General features: G+C 38.1%; 1 protein-coding gene across 3 annotated transcripts in view; it reads right to left on the bottom strand.

Moving 5' to 3' along the window:
• The window catches only part of insyn2ab (inhibitory synaptic factor 2Ab), a 50,294-nt gene extending 30,255 nt beyond the window's left edge, over nucleotides 1-20,039 (bottom strand). Inside the window, exons 1-2 of one of the 3 annotated variants that reach the window (XR_014625793.1) lie at nucleotides 19,845-20,039; nucleotides 4,325-5,523 (exon numbers count right to left, since the gene is read on the bottom strand). Coding sequence is in view for 2 of the 3 variants with exons in the window: in XM_084394327.1 (XP_084250453.1) it covers nucleotides 4,431-5,518 (1,088 nt within the window). In the remaining variant the exon portion in view is untranslated. Of the gene's footprint in view, nucleotides 1-4,324; nucleotides 5,640-19,844 lie in introns of those variants that run through there. The other 2 variants (XM_084394327.1, XM_084394328.1) reach the window with 2 other exon arrangements.
• Nucleotides 20,040-20,292: the final 253 nt, after the last annotated feature.

Below are 20,292 nucleotides of genomic sequence, written 5' to 3'. Positions count from 1 at the left end.
GTTTGCGCTATACACAAAACAAGATAATAAACTCAGAGAACAAAAGGCTATATATACACACAAGATACTTAACTAAATACGAAACAGGTGAGAACTAATCAATGAAACAATGAATCACCATGACAACAAATTAACACAAAATAGAAACTATGACAACAGAAAGAAATGCAGGAAATAATGCGATACAAACTAAAAGTCCATGAAAACAAAAACACCAACAGAATGTGACACAATAGGGGTGGAGCTTGGTGAATATTTTAGGAATATGTAAATAAGCCTTTTTTGATTTCAGAATACTATTAAGATACCTAGTAGTTCTCTTAAATTATTTGATCACAAACAAAAAAAAACAGTAAAACATTAACACTGAAATATTATTACGATATAAAACAACTGTTCTCTGTTTTAATATATTTTAAAATGTAATTTATTCCTGTGATGGCAAAGATGAATTTTCAACCCCCATTACTCCAGTCTTCAGTGTCACATGATTCTTCAGAAATCATTCTAATGCTAATTTGGTGCTCATGAAACATTTCTTACTATTATAAATGAAAACAAATTGAAAATATAATTTTTATTACCAGGAGTGGGGTTTGAACCCACAAAGAAATTTGTCCATTGGATCTTTAAGCTGCAGTCCGTAGTTTTTCCTCTTTGTCGCCATCTCTGTTCGAAATCTGTAATTGCAGTTATTCGCGGAATTATCGACTTTACGTGGGTTGTGCCTCGGCACGGCACAGCGCGGATGAATCCAATGTTTTGAGGAGAATGTGCAGCTGTCAGTCGCCGCGCCGGTGTGGATACTGTCATTCGTAATCATAGATTCTACTTTTTGGAAGTATGACCAACATAAGAATTTTCACCGGAAAATGTCATCTGAACAAGTAAGTAACATCCACGGCTATAAATCTCAAGGCTATAAATTTCCACCTCCAACATCCTCACACGCAATATGGCCTACTAGCCGAGATGCCTTCTTTATGTGTACAGATGTGACGTAATGACATGCTCGAATTTCCTGCGGAAATCCACCAGTACCACTGGAATTAAAAAACATTATTACAAGCTTACCGTTTTGAATCGAGCTAAGGCAAGCAGATAGTTTTGAACACTGGCTGGTTATGTACTTGCAAAATTTATTTTGGATAATTTTTAACCCAAAAAAGTTACGGAATGCAGCTTTAAGTCCAACGCCTTAACCACTTGGCCATCCTGGTTGTGCCACTGCTCTCTTTCAAATGCTTAATTTGTGCTTAAAAATCAGAAAAATCTAAAAAACTTATTTTAATTAACAGAAGTGTGGTTTAAACCCACAAGGACATTTGTCCATTGGATCTAAAGTCCAACGCCTTACTTGGCCATCATAGTTGGGAAAATACTTCATTTTTTTCAAGACTGCAACAGATTCTCACATTTGAATTTACCACTTTAAGCTGCTGTTTCAAATGCATAATTTGTGTTTACAAATCAAATTGAAAACCTAATTCTTATTAATAGGAGTTGGGTTTGAACCCACGAGGACATTTGTCCATTGGTTGGGACAATACTCTTTTGAATATCTGTGTTGCATATTATTTTTTTGTGAAAACTGTAATAAAAATGTTTGCAGGATTTTTTTTAATGAGTATTTAATGAAAGCTCAAAAGAACAGCATATCATTACAGCATATCATTACATTATATTTTGTAACATTATATACTGTATGTCTTTACTGTCACTTTTGATCAATTTAATGCATCTTTGCTGAATAAAATAATTAATTTCTTTAAAAAGTATATTACTGAGCTGAATTTTTGACCGGTAATGTATATGTATAAAAAACATAAAATGCCTAACATTCCTTCTGGAAGTCTACCAGGGATTAAGAGCTGCTAATATTTCCAAAAGCGCCTCTTATCGACCTTTTACTAAATAAAGTGTCACGTCCCGTCGGCCAACAGCTGAGGCAGGCACTTCTAAAGCTTCTAGCATCCCAACCAGAAGAGACGTCCACTTAATGGAGGGGAATTATTAAACATGAGGAGCACTGATTGTATCGAGCTCTTTCCTCTCATCGGGCAGGCCGTCACAAGCGGCAGAGAGAAAGTGAGGTAGGCTCTGTGCCTGTGGAGCATCAGGTATTAGGGAATGCAGGATGACATCTGACATTGAAGTGTCCCTGTGTTGTTGCACAAGTGGCTTTCAACAGGCACCAAAGTATCTTTTCAACTCATTTGCTTCCCCAATTTCAACAGTCACCACACAATGCATAACCCTGAATTTTTGGCACTCACTAAAGATGCTGACATGAAAATGGAGCTGAAGTGCATTTAAAAGCTTTAAACACTTGTTATAAATGGCTGTTCATGTTGCTCACAGTGCCGGATTATACCTGTGTGGCACCGACACCATAAATGCTGTGAAATTAAAATATTCAAGCTGCTGAAATTGAATACATATTCCCTGCTGACTATCTGCCTTTCATTCATAAATCAGGTATGATGGATCATTTTAGAAATGCTTTGTTTACCAGTGACCTTGTCTGCTAAATGAAGTAGGCTTATAGTGCAACACAAGAGTAGCTCCAGCACAAACATTATTCTTCAAGATTTGTGAACAATAACTAATACAGCCAATGACTTGACACTTCACTAAGCCCTGCATCCCTTTGCTACTGTTGCTTAACAAAACATCTTATAGGAATGATGTTATTGTCAGAAAAAAAAAAACTATACTATGCAAGTAAATGGGGCCCATCAAATGTTTGGTTACCAGCATTCTTCAAAATTTTCATAATTCTTCTTTTGTGTTCAGCAGAAATTCATACAAATCATTTTTGGGTGAACTATCCCTTTAACGAATGAATAGTGACGTTGCATTTTCCTTTAAAGAAAGTGTTAAATATTGCAGTAATGTGATTAAAAACTGCAGACACTGCAAATCACAATGGAGGCAAATGCTTCACAATCAACTGAAAAGTGTCATTTGAAGGCAAGTGATAACATTAGTGTAAGTGAACAGAACTGTTTCTAACATTTCTACAACACACTCACTATAGTACTGTGAACTCTAGCAACACTACAATGAACTGAAACAATACATAAATGATATGATGTTACGATTAATTAATCCCAGAGCAAATGTCAGTGTTCTTACGGATGTTCAACATGTTCATTCAGAAAAGCGTGTCACAGTTTAATTCACTTCATGCACTTGTCAAGGTTTATTTAATGATTTGGAAAAGGACAAAAACACTGCTTGGGTCCCCTCTGGATATTTGTGTCACTATTATAAATGACCCAATTTCCATAAGAATTGCATTTAAACGCATAAATGCTCAGAAATAAAAGTGTCAATAACACGTGATTTTAACTACCTACTGTAACTTGGTACCAACACTAGGCTAAAAGGAATATTGCAGATTATTTACAACTTGTTATTTGGACCACTTCTGCAGAGCCCTGTTGATTACCACCGACAATGATAATATGGAATAGGATGAATAGGAATCACATTTACATACAAATACACTTAACACGGAAGTCTAGACACGTGGGGCCTGAGCGTTTTAAAGCAGATATTGTATGTAAGGACTGTATTGCATCGTTAAAGAACTTTATTTAAACACAAAGTCTTCAGTTTAAGTCATCATAAAATAAAAATTCACCCTATTTATTTTCTAAATGCATGTTATTGATCTTACTGTGAAAAGTACGTCCATGCATAATTGCCACCACTTTCTTGCAAATTGACTGCAAGCTTACATTCAGTTCGCCCTCCATCCAAACATAACCAATTAATTGAATCAAATCCACAGGGATTTTTTTAAATTTTCAATAATACATTTAATTAGGATGTACGTCACAACAAATAAGAAAAGATCTGTCGATAATTAAATTTCATTGCAACAAAGTTTGTTTGTTTTTTACACTTGAGCTGTCAAGTTGTTTCAAAATTAGGGATGCACAATATATCAGTACCATATTGGTTACTCTCCAATATTTGAGATTTTTTTTTTTATTTATTGATATTGGATATGCTGAATCAGTTGATATTGTACATTTATTTTCCTTATTTTTACATTTAAATGACCTTTGATAAAAAATTGTGATCTTTATTGCTAAATGAATATCCATTTTTCATATTGTACCATGTAATGTTGTGATGACAAAAATCACTTAACCTTTAAAATGATTGATTTTAGTATTTAGGTTTTTATATTAATTTTAGAGAAAATACTAGCATACAGAAACTTTTAAAATATTAAACATTTTCATGATGCATTCCTTGTTACGGTTACACTTTTGAAACAGTGTCACAGATGTATATTGTAAACACTTACATGTGATGCTGCCTTTTTTCACATTGAGAAAACAAACCTGAAACACAAAAACTGCGCAAATACAGTTGATGAATAGTAAATGTGTTGCATAAAAACAATGACTCACCCCTCTCGCTGTGCTTCTCCTCTTTCCAGTTCCTGAATGACCCCCAGCAGCACTTTGATGGTTTCTTGACTGGAGCTGATCAGAGCCTCCATGGCTTGAAGCCTGGCTTTCACATTCCCATCGGCCCCGGGAAGAGCAATCATCTGCCCCCTTGTACCCTGCCTGGTCTCTGTGGTGCCCGACTTTTGGCTACTGTGACAGTGGGCATGTATGTGGGCCTGGGAAGCACAGCTCGCCGAATGAGGCAAAGTCTGAGACTGTCCCTGCAATCCGTTCAGCTGTGCTGTGTCTTTTTTGCGTTTGCAGCTCCCTGAGGGACTCTCCAGGCATTCCACTTGTGTCAAAGACGTCCATGCAATAGGGCCGGAAATCTTTGAACAGTCACCCCTGACCTGCAGAGGTTGAGTCGGCGTGGTTGAGGAGGCACAGTTGGGCTGCTGGCCTGCCCCTGCCTCGCTCTCACTTGATAATCCTTTGTGCTTGGCCCCACTCCCCGGGACGTTGGCGTCTCTCCTTGAGTCCGCATGATCAGAAACCGTATCTAATGGATCAGGGCAGAGTTTTCCATCCGAGCAGTCTGGCCCGGCGCATAAGTCCTTTGCGTCGCTGCACTGCGGCGTAGTGTGGAGCAACACTCGGGTCTGCTGCACCCGTCCGTCACACCTTTCCGCTCGCTCCCCACCCTTCACGTCACTGAGAAAGCCGTTGTTTTGGTCCGGGTAGTTCTCCACCAGAGCGGTGTGTTTGATTACGTTTCCCTTCTTGCGCTCGAAGGGGAAAGTCTGGTAGCGCTTTTTCAAGTCGGGTGAGGTTTGCACACCTGTGCTCTTGGTGACATTCGGGATGGAACGGCGTGCCGGCATGGTCATGTACCTCCGGTGGATGACCTTGCAGGAAACAGAGCGGTTCCTGGCACCTCGATGGGCGGCCTCATTCTGCGCCTCGCAGATGTCTTTAAAGCGCACCTGCAGGGCTTTGTTTCGCTTGCGTACCGAGTCTGCTCCGCTCTGTTCCAGCGAAGGCCCGCCGGACTCCGAGTCAGACTCTGAGCTTGACAGAGTGCAGCGGCCTGCCTCCTTACTGACCATAACTCCTGAGAGAGAGAGAGAATGAGGGATGGCAAGAGAGTTTACAGTTAATAAAATGGCAGTGATTGCAGCTCAAGCACAGATGGCCTAGTTTTGTCTTTTCTTCAGCGCACAACATCCTGGCAGTCAAAGCTAGTTTTTTTTTTTTTTTTTTTGTCTGTTTTGTTTAGCGGTGGAAGTCACAGCTGACACAGAGCAACCTGCATTCACGCTCTCTCATTACAGTAAGGCTTCATCTCTCTAATGAGGCTGCCAGTACATGGGAGATGGGGGGTAAAGCACAAGATGAACAGGGCCTTTGAATCATCATATATGAAATATAACTCAACACTTAATAGCAAATACAGACATGCAAGAAAACATGACACCTGGATTAGCTGGACTAAACATGACACCTGGAACAAAATGGTGTAAACACATCAGCGATCAAAGATGTGTGTGGAAGTGCAGGAAAAAGAGTGATGCACAGGAGTTTTCACTGTTGTCACTTTTTAGCAATTTGGATGAGAATAAGCTGCTCATGTACTGAAAAATCTAATGGATGGTGTGTGTGTGCTAAAAAATTCTGCTTTACCAGTTGGTGGACTGTGAATAATTTGCCAGTTTGCTTTCAATTTCAACTATGGCTGTGCAAAACTCACTGACAGTGCTTGGGTGAGTGGTTGCCAGGGCTATGCTATACAGCTGCAAAAGTGTTCTAAGTGGTTTTGATGCATTGCTATGGTGTTCTGGGTGGTTCTGGGGAATTGCTAGATGGTTTCTAAGGTGTTATGGGTGGATGCCAGTGGTTGCTTGCTAGCTCAAATAAAAAATATGCAGTCCTCTAAGTGATACAGAGGGGGCAGTAACACTACTTTTGTGCAAGTTCCTTAACTTAGCATAAATAGCCACAAGGTTACAGCTTGCTTACTACTAAATATTTGAAGGCAGCACCATTAAACTTTAAAAGGAAAAAGTAGAAACATAACCCTGCGTATACAATAAATAAATACTGAAGTCTACGACCAGGAGTTACAGTTGGACTAAAATGGCAAACCAAATGGATCACATCAATAAGCTCATGTTTTCCGTGACAGACTTCAATGCTTTAGTTGATGTTGACTTTTACGCTCATTTATATTTTAAGAGCGAGAACATTATGTGAATAAATGACATCTAATCTAAACTGTGCACAAAAAATATAAATTACAACAACATAAATGTCAAAATGATCTATTTGTTGTATTGGTATTTATGTATACCCTCTGCATACGTGCGTACATACATATACAGTATAGGGTATAAATTAAGGTAGTTGATGTTTTAAACATTTTTACTATATAGTGTATATATTTTTTTTTTATAGGTAGATGATGTTTTAAACATTTTTACTATAGTATATATATATATATATGTATATGTGAACAAATACGTTTGAAACACAGAATAAACTGAAATGCACAGGGGAAAATGAACACAATGAAAATGAACTGGACTTACAGTCTTGCTCAGAAAAGTAATAGCACACATTGTTGTTCCTCAATAAACTGCACAATTTGAAATATCATTCTTTATTGTCCCCGGGGGACAATTATTTGTACGGCCAGCAGATAAACACAAGGACACAACACACAACAATACAGCATAATATAGAATACTCACAGTCTCTAAAACACACTAGTAAAGAAATACATTAAAACAACTCTGACAAACTGTTTAAAATCGAGATAGAAGTCGGGATAAGAGAGTTTCTGAATCTATTTGACCTGCATCTGGGCAATGGAGTACCTATGGCCTGAGGGAAGTAGCTTGAACTGGCAGGACAAAGGATGACTAGGGTCAGCTGCAATAGATGCCACTCTGTTGGAGTAAATGTGGGAGAGAGGGGGGAAGTTAAAGCCTGCAATCTTGCTATATGTCCTAACAATACTCTCTAATCGTTTTTTTTTTTTTTTTTTTGTGGACAAGGAACCAAACCAGCAGATAAAACAGAAGGTTAAAACAGACTCAATAAAACAAGAATAAAACATTCTCATCAAAGTGGGATGTTAGTTAAAAGTCATCAAAGTCAGTGTTAAAATTCCTCAGTCTACAGTAGAAATACATTCGCTACTGGGCTTTGGCACAAACAGCATCAGTGTGCGATTCAAAACATAGCTTACTATCAATTATTGTGCCAAGGTACTTGTATTCTTGTACTATCTCAATAGGTTGGCCATCAATGATAGTAAAGGTAAGAGGGGGGGCTCTGTTTCCTAAAATCAATAATTAATTCTTTAGTTTTGGAGACATTTATGTTTAAAAAGGAATGCTTGCACCAATCATTAAAATCCTTCACTATTGGTCCATGGTCAGTCACACTTTCATTTAGAAGAGACACAATGACAGAGTCGTCTGCAAATTTTAAAACCTGTCTACCATCATATTGTGAACGGCATTCATTTGTGTATAAGACAAAAAGAAGAGGAGAGAGGACACATCCTTGGGGGGAGCCAGTAGAAGATAGAAGATTGCCAGATAAGACTCCATTAACTTTGACCCTTTGAGATCTTGAGGTTAAAAAGTCAACTAACCAGGCTATTAGCCCTGGGTTGATGTTGTGTTTCTTTAAAAGTCTATCTGCTAAAATGTGGGGTTGAATACAGTTAAAAGCTGATGAAAGTCAATAAATAATAATCGCACATATTGTTTTGGCCCTTCCAAATGATTAAAAACTGTACTGAGCAGGCTGCCCGTAGCATCCTCGACTCCCCTACCTGCCCTATAGGCGAATTGAAAGGGGTCAAGTTGAGACTGCGTTATTGCTAAAATCTCCTGTTTGATCATTTTTTCAAAAGCTTTCATAATGAGAGAAGTGAGAGCCACTGGCCTAAAATCATCAAGTGATTTGGGTCCTTTGGTCTTCGGCACATCTGCAGTATTTACAAATATGCAGTATTTGGGTCCTTTGGTATTCATGTTCATAGTTTATTATTAAGGATTAGGGGTTTGTTCAAATCCCTAACACTGCATATGAGCAATACTAATAGCAAAGCACCACTAATTATGGTTTAAATTACAGTTCAACACCATAACTCTGTTTAAGATTCCTAATCGCAGATCACCAAGTTCTAATAATGTTGTACGCATAAATTCCACGTTCTCACAATTTGTAACATGCCACGGCTGGGCTATACGAAGTCAAATAAATGTTTCAGCATATAGATAAATACAGACTACTTCATTGTGTATCATATTCATTTCACTCAGCTGTTGTCCATCATTTACTATTAGTCATTGCAATGTCTGGCAGGCTCAGTAACAGGGAAGAATGCAAATGGACACCTTGTCATCCGTCAAGGAGCAGCAGTTTCTTTCGGTGTCTGATTTTCACTCCGTAAGCTTATCTGACTCGACAGTGATAACACTCATCCTCCTTGAGTCATTGAACTGCCCCTGCTAACGATTTAATCAGCATCTCAAAATAATGAGCCTGGTGTCCTGTCAATTTTTGGAGCTAATATGGTACTTTCAGCCAGGCTGCAGAATATGCAGTATATTATGGCAGTGATTGTCAAACAGGGTTAAACGTACCTCAGTCAGTTGTTATTATTAACTACATCTAAAACTGTTACTATCCCAATTTTTTTTTATTAAAATAAAGATTAAAAAACAAAAAACTAAAATTCTATCTAAGATTATAACTGAAAAAGCTAACTAGCTAATTCAAACTCGTAATAAAATATTATATCGCTGTTACGTAATAATGTACATTTTAAAACATGACCTATAATGCTAAATGATAGTGGATTCAAACAGCAAATATTTATGGTTTGGTATCAGTGTTGTGTGCATGTCAATGAAGCCATTTGTCATTTTAGGCCTCAGAAGAGTGGTCACTGCCCCTCGATGTGCACTTTTGCAGAGCCCGCTGAGGTGTGGACTTCATGGCGTCAGTGGACTATTACCCAGCAGGCCATGTGGCAGACCCAGAGGAGTGATGCAGGTGCCATTTGGTACAAGGCCAAAAAAGGGTTTGTAACACTATGTAGTTTGTGGTTTTCCAGATAAATGCTTATAATACATATAATCACTTGTCAGAATTGTATTGTCTTGCACATCCCAAAATCTCTCATAGCATCTGCACTCCCACCAATCTCTGATTTATAGCACCATCTGTCCTTAAACAGATGGCGATTGCTGATTGATTCATTGATTCTGTAATTTAATTAAATCCACATGGTAGTGGCTCACCTGCGTGTCTCGTAAGTGCCAACTGAATCGTGAAAATGATTAGGACTGAAAACAATCTTTGGGTCATTTGTAAGTACTCACTGTGGTGTTCAGAGAAATGATTTTGAAATGTCCTGGGAAGGCATTCAAAGCCCCATAGAGGCAATTATTAAAACTAATGGTGGACACTTGTGCAACTGATTCTGTTTATTCTTGTGGAAGGTATTAATGGTCGATACCAGAGGCCCCAGCAACACTTTAGTGTTGTAATCGTGTTTCTTGATGGCAGCAATTACTGTCATCATTACTGTCATCATCAATAATTTGCAGTGAATAAATCTCATCTCGAAGAGTACGCGGCAAAAATACCTTGACATTATACAAATAGAGACCGGACTCTAAAGGGGGATAGTTTACCTAAACATTCTCCCATCATATACTCACTCTGGTTATGTTTTTCCAGCCAATTACAATAAATGACACTTCAAATAGGACCCAACAGCACCATAAAATTATCATAAAAATAATCCATATGAACATGACTGAACCAGGTGAACCGCTCTTGCTCTTCTTGGAGTGGTAATGATGTCCATTTTAGGAAAGAATTACTTTTTGGTACACAAAAGCTGTCTGAATGATTAATTCACAAATCAGACTGATCTGATTCTCAAGTTCAACTAGAGATCATCAGTAAAAAACAACTCAAAAATTTGTCTGACAGCCACGCAAAGCTATTGTATTGACTTCAGAAGCCTCAATTTCTAGTGCACAAGTCATATAGATCACCTTTATGGTTAAAAGCCTCAGTTGCCATTCACTGTAATTGGAAAATAACTTGAAAATTCTTTCAAAATTAAAATGTTTGGTTAACTATCCCTTTAAAACCACATCTCTCTCACTCTCAGGCACTTCCAGGCACACACGCAGAGGTCCCCCTTCGACCCTGACAATTTGGCCACCGTAAACCCCAGGATTATGAGTAATGCATTGAATCTAAAATTGCAAAAGTAATCCTCTTAACTCTCCTCATGCACTTTAGCAGCATGTCAGTTCAAACAGGCCCGCTGCTCCTATTGAAAACGTCTGTAAAAAGAAACAGACTTAACTCTATAACTATATGCATTTTTTTTCTAGGTATATTTATTAATTTAACCCACACTTTCATCCAGCTGTGTCCATGAATGGTTATCGTAGGTACTGTAGATATGTAAAGCTTCCAATGCTCTTCCTTTGGCAGGGGAGCCAATGTCCCAAACAATGTCTTGTTCAAAACAGCATCTATATCCCTATTCAGTGTCATCTCAGATGTTTCTTTATGTTTCAGATCTCATTTATGCCTGCTTCAGATTTTTAAATCCCATCAACTTGGAGCACAACCTGATATACACAGCCTCTATATTCTGCATTAAAGGAGACCTCAGATTTAGGGGTCAGTTCCACCAGGGAATTCATATCAAAAATCTGTCCTAATCTCATGATTTCGGGTGGATAATAAGATTGGCTGTGGATTTGTGAGCTGATATGACTTTTTTACCACAGAGATATAATTAGTATTCCTTTTACATCGCAGTGATATAACCGTACTTGCTGGTTTTATTGTTGTGTGTGCATCGGAAGCTTTATTGTGTGCTATTGTACTCAGCTGTTGTGCAAAACCTACAAAAATTATTCATGTTTTGTAATGCAAATGAAGCATGATGTGTGAATGAAGCATTGTAACATTTAGCAGGGAAATGATCTCTAATGCTTAGAGACAACATATATTAAAATATCATTCATATTATGGTTGTGTTTTTGTTATAATGATTATCTAGCCATGATTCTCTGTAAGACTGCTAAATATGAATTTGAATGTATTATGGTGGAGAATGCAGGCATATTTTAGCCATGGTATTTCTAATAGCACGCCTGGTTCAAACCATCAGTTTGAACTGAGCTGATTTGACGACTTGATTTTCTGTCTTCCTTTTTTATTTCTGTGATGGCGCCTGTGAGCGAAGCAATCAACCAACTACCAGCAAGCTTTCAACCCAGAGAGAGAGAGAGAGAGAGAGAGAGAGAGATTTTAGAGTTGATATTGTGACTTTATATGATCAGACACTTGCATGTGTCATTATATTATTAACAATGTACCAAAATCAAGCTCAAATAAGGTTTTTGAACAGTGAATGTCAGAAATATGTGTTTTGTCCACATTACATAGATGTAGACATCCTGGCAGATGTTGTATCTCATTACGTTTTCATCAATTTACAGGTTATACAGTTTATTGTAGCTATTGTGGTGAACAGCACATTCCAGGGCCCAGTTTTATGGCAGGACCCCTCTCTGTACATTTGCTGCATTTTGATTGGATCTTGGTGGACTAACACAAAATCAGATAGATTTGCTATGACAACAGCCAGCCACCTCTTAGAGGGCAAGAAGGTGGCCTCTGGTACCAAGATCAGGAAGGACAAGACTTCTCTTTGGCCCACGTGCATTTTTTTTTTTTTCACCCATCTAGAGACTAATTCCTACGATTTTGGCCTGTGACTGCCATCAGAATTCCTCGGGACCTCCGGATGCAGCAGCAGTGATTGAAACAAATAGAGACCACAATGATCCATCCAAATCCATTCACAACTATGTTTGGAAACCTTAAAACTGATGTAAACTACACACATCCATGTCAAACTTACTCAGAGAAATAAATATTCTCAGTGACAGCTATTTGTAGTGCAACATCTTACATAAATTCAGTTGTTAATGAACAAATGAATGAATGCATGGCTGTTCAATCTTTCTATAGTACAATCGAGTAAAAACTATTATTTTGCCATGTTCTGTTTTGAAAGAACGCTCTAATTTTGTCTTGTGTTCTGAAATCCACCCGTCCCGAAGCCATAAACTCTCTCAGCTTGAATGTTTAAACTGATAAGACTTAAAAAGAAGTGAAAATGATCAACTTTAGTTACGATGCAATGCACTTTAGTTTATGCAAATGAGTTCCACAGGGGAAAGAAGGGTGGGCCACACTGTGTGTGCCCCCTCTGATGTCAGCAGCCAATCACAGCACTGGAATGGAGAAGCGCCAAATTGCAATCTCCTCCTCCTCCTCCGCACCCTTTCAACAGACACTATTTATTCTGAGTCTCGGGTTTGCGAAGGTGAGACATAAACAGATCAACCAAGTTCTGAGTCTCCCATCAGGCGAGACATAACAGATACACCGGTTCGTCCAGAGAGACAACAGATTCCATAATCTGGGTCTACAGCTTGTGAGACAGCAACAGATACGACCACCTTTCAGAGTCTCCGTCCAGCGAGACAATAACAGATGCAGCACGTTGCAAGTCTCCATGCCAGAGAGACAAAAGAGGACTGACCAAGTTTTGAGTGTCTGGACCAGAGAGGCAAAAGACAAACAGACATTTGCAACAAGGTTTAAGCTCAGGGGAGCAGACCTTCACTTCAAGGTTCCTTCGTCTCCGTGTTCCAAATTGTTAAGGACCTTTTGCACCTACCTCAGGGCCTCATCTGTGTGTTCCAGATTTTAGGACCCTTTGGTGCTCCCGGAGATCAGCATCCCACAGAGCTGTTGAAATGGATTCCGGCTCCTTTCCCCACTGCATTGTCACGCAGCACAACCAGTGGAAGAAGTCAACGCCATAGGACTGCTCACTCGACCATGTGCAACGTAAATATCACTTTACCAAATCTCTTTCCAGTGACCTTGGCTTTGTTGTATATTATCAGTATATAATTTTCAGATTTTTATTAGAGGTAATATAGCTGATGCTAGCTAAAACCAAATAAACTTTTGTTTATTTGTTTGATGCATTATAACATAACTCTGCCATAGCCACACCCAACTTAATCACTTGTATTTTATGCGTCATGTGCACTTTATTCCTTTATCATTCATGGTATTCATTTATTGTTGTGTTAGTTATTCTTGTTTATCTTTTGTTAATAAAAAAATATGTTATTCCATTTGTGTCTTACTTGATAATGCAGAAGAGGCTCTACAAGTTAAAAAATATCTCACCAATCTTTCAGATATATTCAGCTGACCAACTCCCTCCACTTTACATTAATTCGAAACGACTGAACAGACTCCTGGGAGTGTTCCCATACTGCCAAGGTAAAAGTCCTTGACTGGTGCCCCAAACTAAGAGAGGGGGAAAGTGGTCATCTGATGTACTCATAACCACACCTTAAGTGACATGTGATCCAAAAATCATCACGTCAGTGGTGACATGAGTACCAATCACTACATAATTGATGTCTCATGGGCGAAAGAAACTCACTACATGGGTGCTCAGTTTTTATGTAATTTGTCCCAAATCTCATGTTATAAACGATGAAGTACTACGCACAGGCTTTTTAACACAGTATTGACTATGACTCGATGACAAATGCTAGACTAAAACCGTCTTCTCCATTATAGTGAAATAATAATAATTAAAAAATATATATATTATTTCTCCTCATTGTAATTGAGGAGACGTGTGAGCATAGGCACGTACCTAGAATGCCTATGCATAAATCAGGCCCTGACTGCCATAGATAAAACAGCACCTGACTGACTGTCCTTCTGCATCACGCTGAGGTCTTGAGCCGTCCTTGTCTGTTGCTCTTTTGATAACACACTAAACTGACATATTTCATTAGGTCCCTTTGAAAAAAAGGCTTGACCACTTTGTAATAAAACATTGTTCGAAATGTCACAGACGTCAAAATGTGACGTATTTTTTGTGACGCATGACCGTTGATTAGCATTGGGGTTCACGTTAAAAATGAAAGCTGACCTGTCTCTGTGCTGATTTGTCAGATCTTACCTTTCCAATTCAGCCTTAAAAAAACATGAACATGAGTTATTAGCTTCAGTCAAAAAGAACCTGTAAATGGACTTCCAGCTATGTATTTGTCTCCTTTGGAAAACCTTGGTGTGTTTGCTATTTATAAATGTATTGCTTGTTCCAAAAGCACACAGATAATACAATATCCTCAGCCAGTCCAATGTTTTCCTTTTTATCCTCTCCCCCTCCTCCCTTTATCATAATCCCAAGCTGCATGTGGTGCAACAGTCATTAATATTGGGAGCGCTGTAATCTCTGTCTTTTATTCTGCAAAGGGCTTTGAGCCCTGCTTGTAGCACCAAACCTTAACGTGAAAAACAATCTAATGATTTTCCTGAGCTGCCGTTGCCTTCCGTTGTCACCACATGGCTGCACAGTCTGAAACCCGAAAGCACTGACACTGCGGTACAGTGAAAAGTTATGAGTCACTGGAAGGTTGCTCGCTGGGAGGCCAAAAGTCCTCACACTGCTGTCTAACATATATGGAACTTTCCAAAAAAAAAGGGTACAAAAAATTAGGCCTGATACTCTTAAAAACTGAAGTCAGTGAAAAATAGATGTTTAACCTTCAGAAAAAGTCTGGCTCTTGAGATTAAAATAAATGTTAAATAATAAATAAATATCCTAATCAGAATAAATGATTATGATATACAGTACATTTGTACATATAGTACATATTATGTTATTAGTTACTGATAAACATATTTCTTGTGAAAAGTTTGAACTTTTTTTTTTCTTACAATAACTTTTTAGATTGACAAATGCAGTCAACACTACAATTTTGTGTAAAAATCCAGTCTTCTCATCATGCTGTAAAAAGCATCTATATACATAGTTCAGTCGTGAAACTCTAACCGAGCACTGATTCGTTTATCTAACGTCATGGCATTAGCCAACCAGACATACTTCCTAATCCACTTAACCATATGTACCCTAGCCTGCGATCACCCTGCTGCACAAACAATTATAAAAAATTTTACCCCTCCTCCTCCCCAGCACCACCTGTAGAGATTTGCTATGGGGGGTAAAAAAAAAAAATAAACAAAATGATTGTACTGTACAAGCTCAGCAACAACAGCAGCAGATCTCATAAGTCAAAATCAAGCATATATACATTAATTGCACCATTCCAATAAATACTGGTTAAATAATTCACTCAGAGAGAGTTGTCATGATTGAAATTATGTTATTGTTAAGGAATTTTGCTTCTTCTTTTTTTTTGTAAGTGGGAGAAAAACAGCTACTGTAAACATTTAGATTTTTGGGGGAAATTTTGTTTTAAAATATGGTTTTATAAATATAGTTATAAAATATTTTTTACTAAAATGAACTATCAAACAAATTATGAAATTTCTGATTTTCATTTTTGCATTCAGCTGAGAAGGTGGAACAGGCCAAAAATCACCATTTTCTCCAAACAACCTTTGGAGACTGGCTGGTACACTGAAAGTGCACTAGTTTGAAACACTGGATTTACAGACTTATCAGCAAGCCATGTAAGGAGTACGGTGGGATCAAATGACTGCTATTACCATAGCTCTGTGCGCGGGGCTGTGAATGAGAAATGTGGCACTAATCCCACTAACAAGCTAAAGTATTAAAGTGACTGAAAATGGAGGAATCCCCTTTTGGATTTGTGATGTACACTTGGGTGTCATTAAACCACAGTAAGTGGTTGGTGTATGACAGAACCCTTTTGGTGCATGAATCACAATCGCTAAGTAAAAAAATGTAATCATTCACATTTTTTATTCAAAATGTTATACTTTGTGGTTCAAATCCTGAATTCACAAATTCTTCCATTTAGCATTTTTCGAATTTACAAATCTTTCCATTACAAATGGTTATCAATATAATTTAGGTGGGATTGAAAAAAATTGACATTTTGCTTTACTGACAGCAGCACTCAAGCTGCATGAACTCCACAAGTCTGTGTAAAACCTGAAGATCATGTTCTTCAGCATGATTTAAGAATGATCTAAAGAGCATCTTGAGTTGAAGCAAGAACATCTGTACAGTGTCTGTAAATGTCTCAAATGTTCTTTTGTTTTAGTGACCACCTAGAAATAGAGTAGATTCTGAAAAAAAATTAACACATTTTACATATAGCCTAACTATAGCTTTAACTATAACTTTTTCTTTTATGTTTCAAAATCATACAAAAACTAAAGCCCACGTTATTTTGACACACATGTTCTCTACAGTGGACTACGACGTCATGACTGGAAGGGCTGAAAGAAAGGTGTTTAATGAACTCTACATGTTGCCATGAAATCATTAGGTGTACTGAAAGAAACAAGTGAAATACTGTAATTTATCCTTTAAACTATCTTTTCTTTTGTTCACACATTTATAGAGTTTAAACTCAAAGGCTTATTTCAAAGGGGCCGTCATCAGTCATGACTTACAGAAGTGAACAAAAACTGAAGAAGGAGCAAAAAATAAGAAAAAGAGAGTAAAGATGCTTTGAAGCGTGACAAAAAGCATTCATCCTGTGTTCAAATAGAGGCCTAAGACTTGTGCAGAACTGGGGAAGATGGTGGATGAAAATGGTATACTAAAATGATATGGAAGGATGTAATATACCTCACTCAGTCTGTTCAGACCTAAGGATGAAGTCTCAAAAGGTAAATCTGTATAAAAAAAAAAAACAGCATCTAATCTTCCTGCAAGGAAAAAAGAATGAAAGAATGATGAGAACATTTTACTCAAAATGGGTAAAAAGTAATACGCTGGAGAATTTTCCATTCTGGCATGTGTATAAACGACAAAAAGTTCATATCTGAAGAAAATGAGATTCTGAATCACAGTGAAGATAGCAAGTGTCATTCTATCATACAGGGTGGTCCAAGTGGAAACCTCTCTCTCTCTCATACACACACACGCGCACACACACACACAATGTAGCACAATATCATATGGTAAGGATGCCATCATTCAAAGGCACATCCTCTCATGTTTTGCTGACTAAAATAATAAATAATATATGAAGATCAATAAATGCTTATTTAATAGGGCTGGGACAATACACCTATCTCCCGATTCGATACTATCGCGATACTTGGGTGCCGACACTTTATGTATTGCGATTTCTTTTATTTAAGGATTGTGATTCTACAAGTATTGCGATTCGAGTGTATTTTTAACACTAGACCATCGGGAAAATTTGAATCATACACAGATACACTTATACAGACTGTACATGATGTATAAGATGAGTCTTCATATTTACAAAAACAAAATCGCCACATCTTTCTGACTTTTATTTCAGAAGCATCATACAATACTACATGGTCTTGAATAAATGATTCAATACATTTTTTAACAGTCACTTGTCACCATTTAGTGGCGAAACAATGTTATGATAAATGCATTAATTTTAAGCACCAAGTTTCTATCAAATGCTGATTTTGATCGCTATCGTAGACATCAGTGTTCATATTTGAACTTTAAACTTTTATCCAAGTACTTTTACGATCATTTTAACTATTGCATCACAGAAATAATGATACTATAAGGTTGAAAAGACTGTTTGTGAAGCTGTTTCATGACAACTCTCTCCGGGTCAGCGGCAGCGCCAACATAGCTTTGAATGTTGCGATATGATTTTGTCAAAGTTTAATAGACAGATGAATTGAAATATCGCGTGGGTGTTTGGATCGAAATCACAGTCTTTTAAAGGGGTGGTTGTTTATGATTTCACTTTTTTAATTTTAGTTAGTGTGTAATGTGGCTGTTTGAGCATAAACAACATCTGTAAAGTTGCAATGCTCAAAGTTCAAAGCAAAGGGAGATATTTGCTTTTAAAGAAATCGTTTTCTACAACAAATGGCTGGTAGGGACTACACAAGCTTCCTCACGGGTAAGTGACATCACTAACCCTAAAAGTTACATAAACTCCGCCCCCGGGAACGCGATTTATAGATTATCATGACAGAATATGCTAATCAATGACTAGAAGATAACTACACACAAGCTACATAAATTCATCAACTAACCATTCAGAAATGTTGTCTACATGTTGTCACTTCTTTTTGAGTCTCTCCGTCTTTCTGACTTCAGTTTGAACATAAAAGGCTAAAAGTTTTTGAAATTTTCAGTGCATGTCTGTGTGAGGTAAAAGAACAAGAGCTCTTGAAGCTCCGCCCACTGTGTCGGGAGCAGCAGCTCATTTGTATTTAAAGGGACAGACTCAAAAAGTGAAAATTTTAACATGCTAGGTCTATATAAAAATATCTGTTGGGTATTTTGAGCTAAAACTTTACATACACACTCAGGGGACATCAAAGACTTATTTTACATCTTGTGAAAAGGGCATTATACCACCCCTTTAAAGATGAATCGTGCAGCTCTATTATCTTATCTCTCTCTCAGCATATGAGTAGCGCAAGGGCTTTTCAGTGCTATTAGTCTCACGTCTCTTCCACGTCCACTTGGGATAGCCCATTATGTCACTCAACACTCATAGATAATGACACATTTCATCCTCTGTTGCAACGAAAGTGGCTAACTTCTGTCAACCTCATCTACAAGCAAGGACAAAATGAATAATTAATTAATAAAAAATAAATAATTAATAATTAATTAATAAAAGATTAATAAAAAAATCGATTTTAGAATCGTAAAAAAAATATAAAAAAAAAAAAAAAAAATCGCGATAGCTAGGTGAATAGATTTTTTTCTCCCAGCCCTATTATTTAACTACCCATAATAGTGACAAACAGGTTTTAAACAAGTATGCACCATTAAAATAAATAACTTTAACTGAAGATACACCTTATATTCATAAGAGAAAAAGAATTACAGCAACCAATCGCAATCATATACTGAACCTGCTGAGGCGTGGAAGAGAAAAAACCTCATCCACGAAGGACAATCAAACATTCATCAAATTGCTTTTACACCTACAAATACTGTTATTACAGCATTCGGGAAGTATTGTGACGTGGCTTTTAACATACAACATTTTAGGCTGTAGAAAGACTGGAACTAAACATCCGACTTTTGCATGACAGAACCAACTATATAAAATAGCTCAAACAAACCACATAAATCTCAAACCTCACAAGCTCAATCGTCTCCAGGGTACAGGAAAAAAAAGTGAAATTAATTATCATCCTCCAGTTTGTGGCACAGACACAGATGAAGTGTAATTGAAACCAAGCTCAATCAGTCACTTAGCACCAGTACAGTAAGTAACCGTCAGCCAGCCGTATTTCAACGAAGCACATTGCAATGCACAAACAAACCTTCCTGCTCTTCCTGATGTGAAAACGGAGCTGGACACTCACCCCAAGAGGACCATTTGCGGAGGAGAGGAAGACAGTGAAGGCGTCAGTCTCCCGTGGCACTGGGGCATATCCGCTTCTTTAGGAGCCATCCGAGGCGGACGAGCTGTTCCACATTGGCTGAAGTGCAGCAGTGAGAGGGTTTGCCCAACGCCGGAGCTGCAGCGAGCGGACACGCTCACGCGCACACACGCGCGCACTCACACACATGCAAGGAGAGTATGTGAGAGCGAAGATGCGCGCTACGTTTTGCGTCAAATTGAAATCCCACCTCAAGGAGGCTTAAGAGATGCGTCCCTCTTGATTTCTCACATCACTGAGAGAGGCACATGTGTGCGCGCACTGCACACACACACACATAACACAGAGACTTAAGAACACAGACAGCTGGCGCGCGCGCGCGCACGCAGACGATGTTCCTCGTCCGCTGCTGCAGACTTCGTGTGTTTGG

The sequence above is a fragment of the Rutilus rutilus genome, assembly GCF_951802725.1.
Source record: "Rutilus rutilus genome assembly, chromosome: 21".
In the NCBI taxonomy this organism is placed as follows: domain Eukaryota; kingdom Metazoa; phylum Chordata; class Actinopteri; order Cypriniformes; family Leuciscidae; genus Rutilus; species Rutilus rutilus.
Note: the sequence above shows the minus strand (reverse complement) of the source record. Positions and strands in the feature narration are given on the sequence as shown.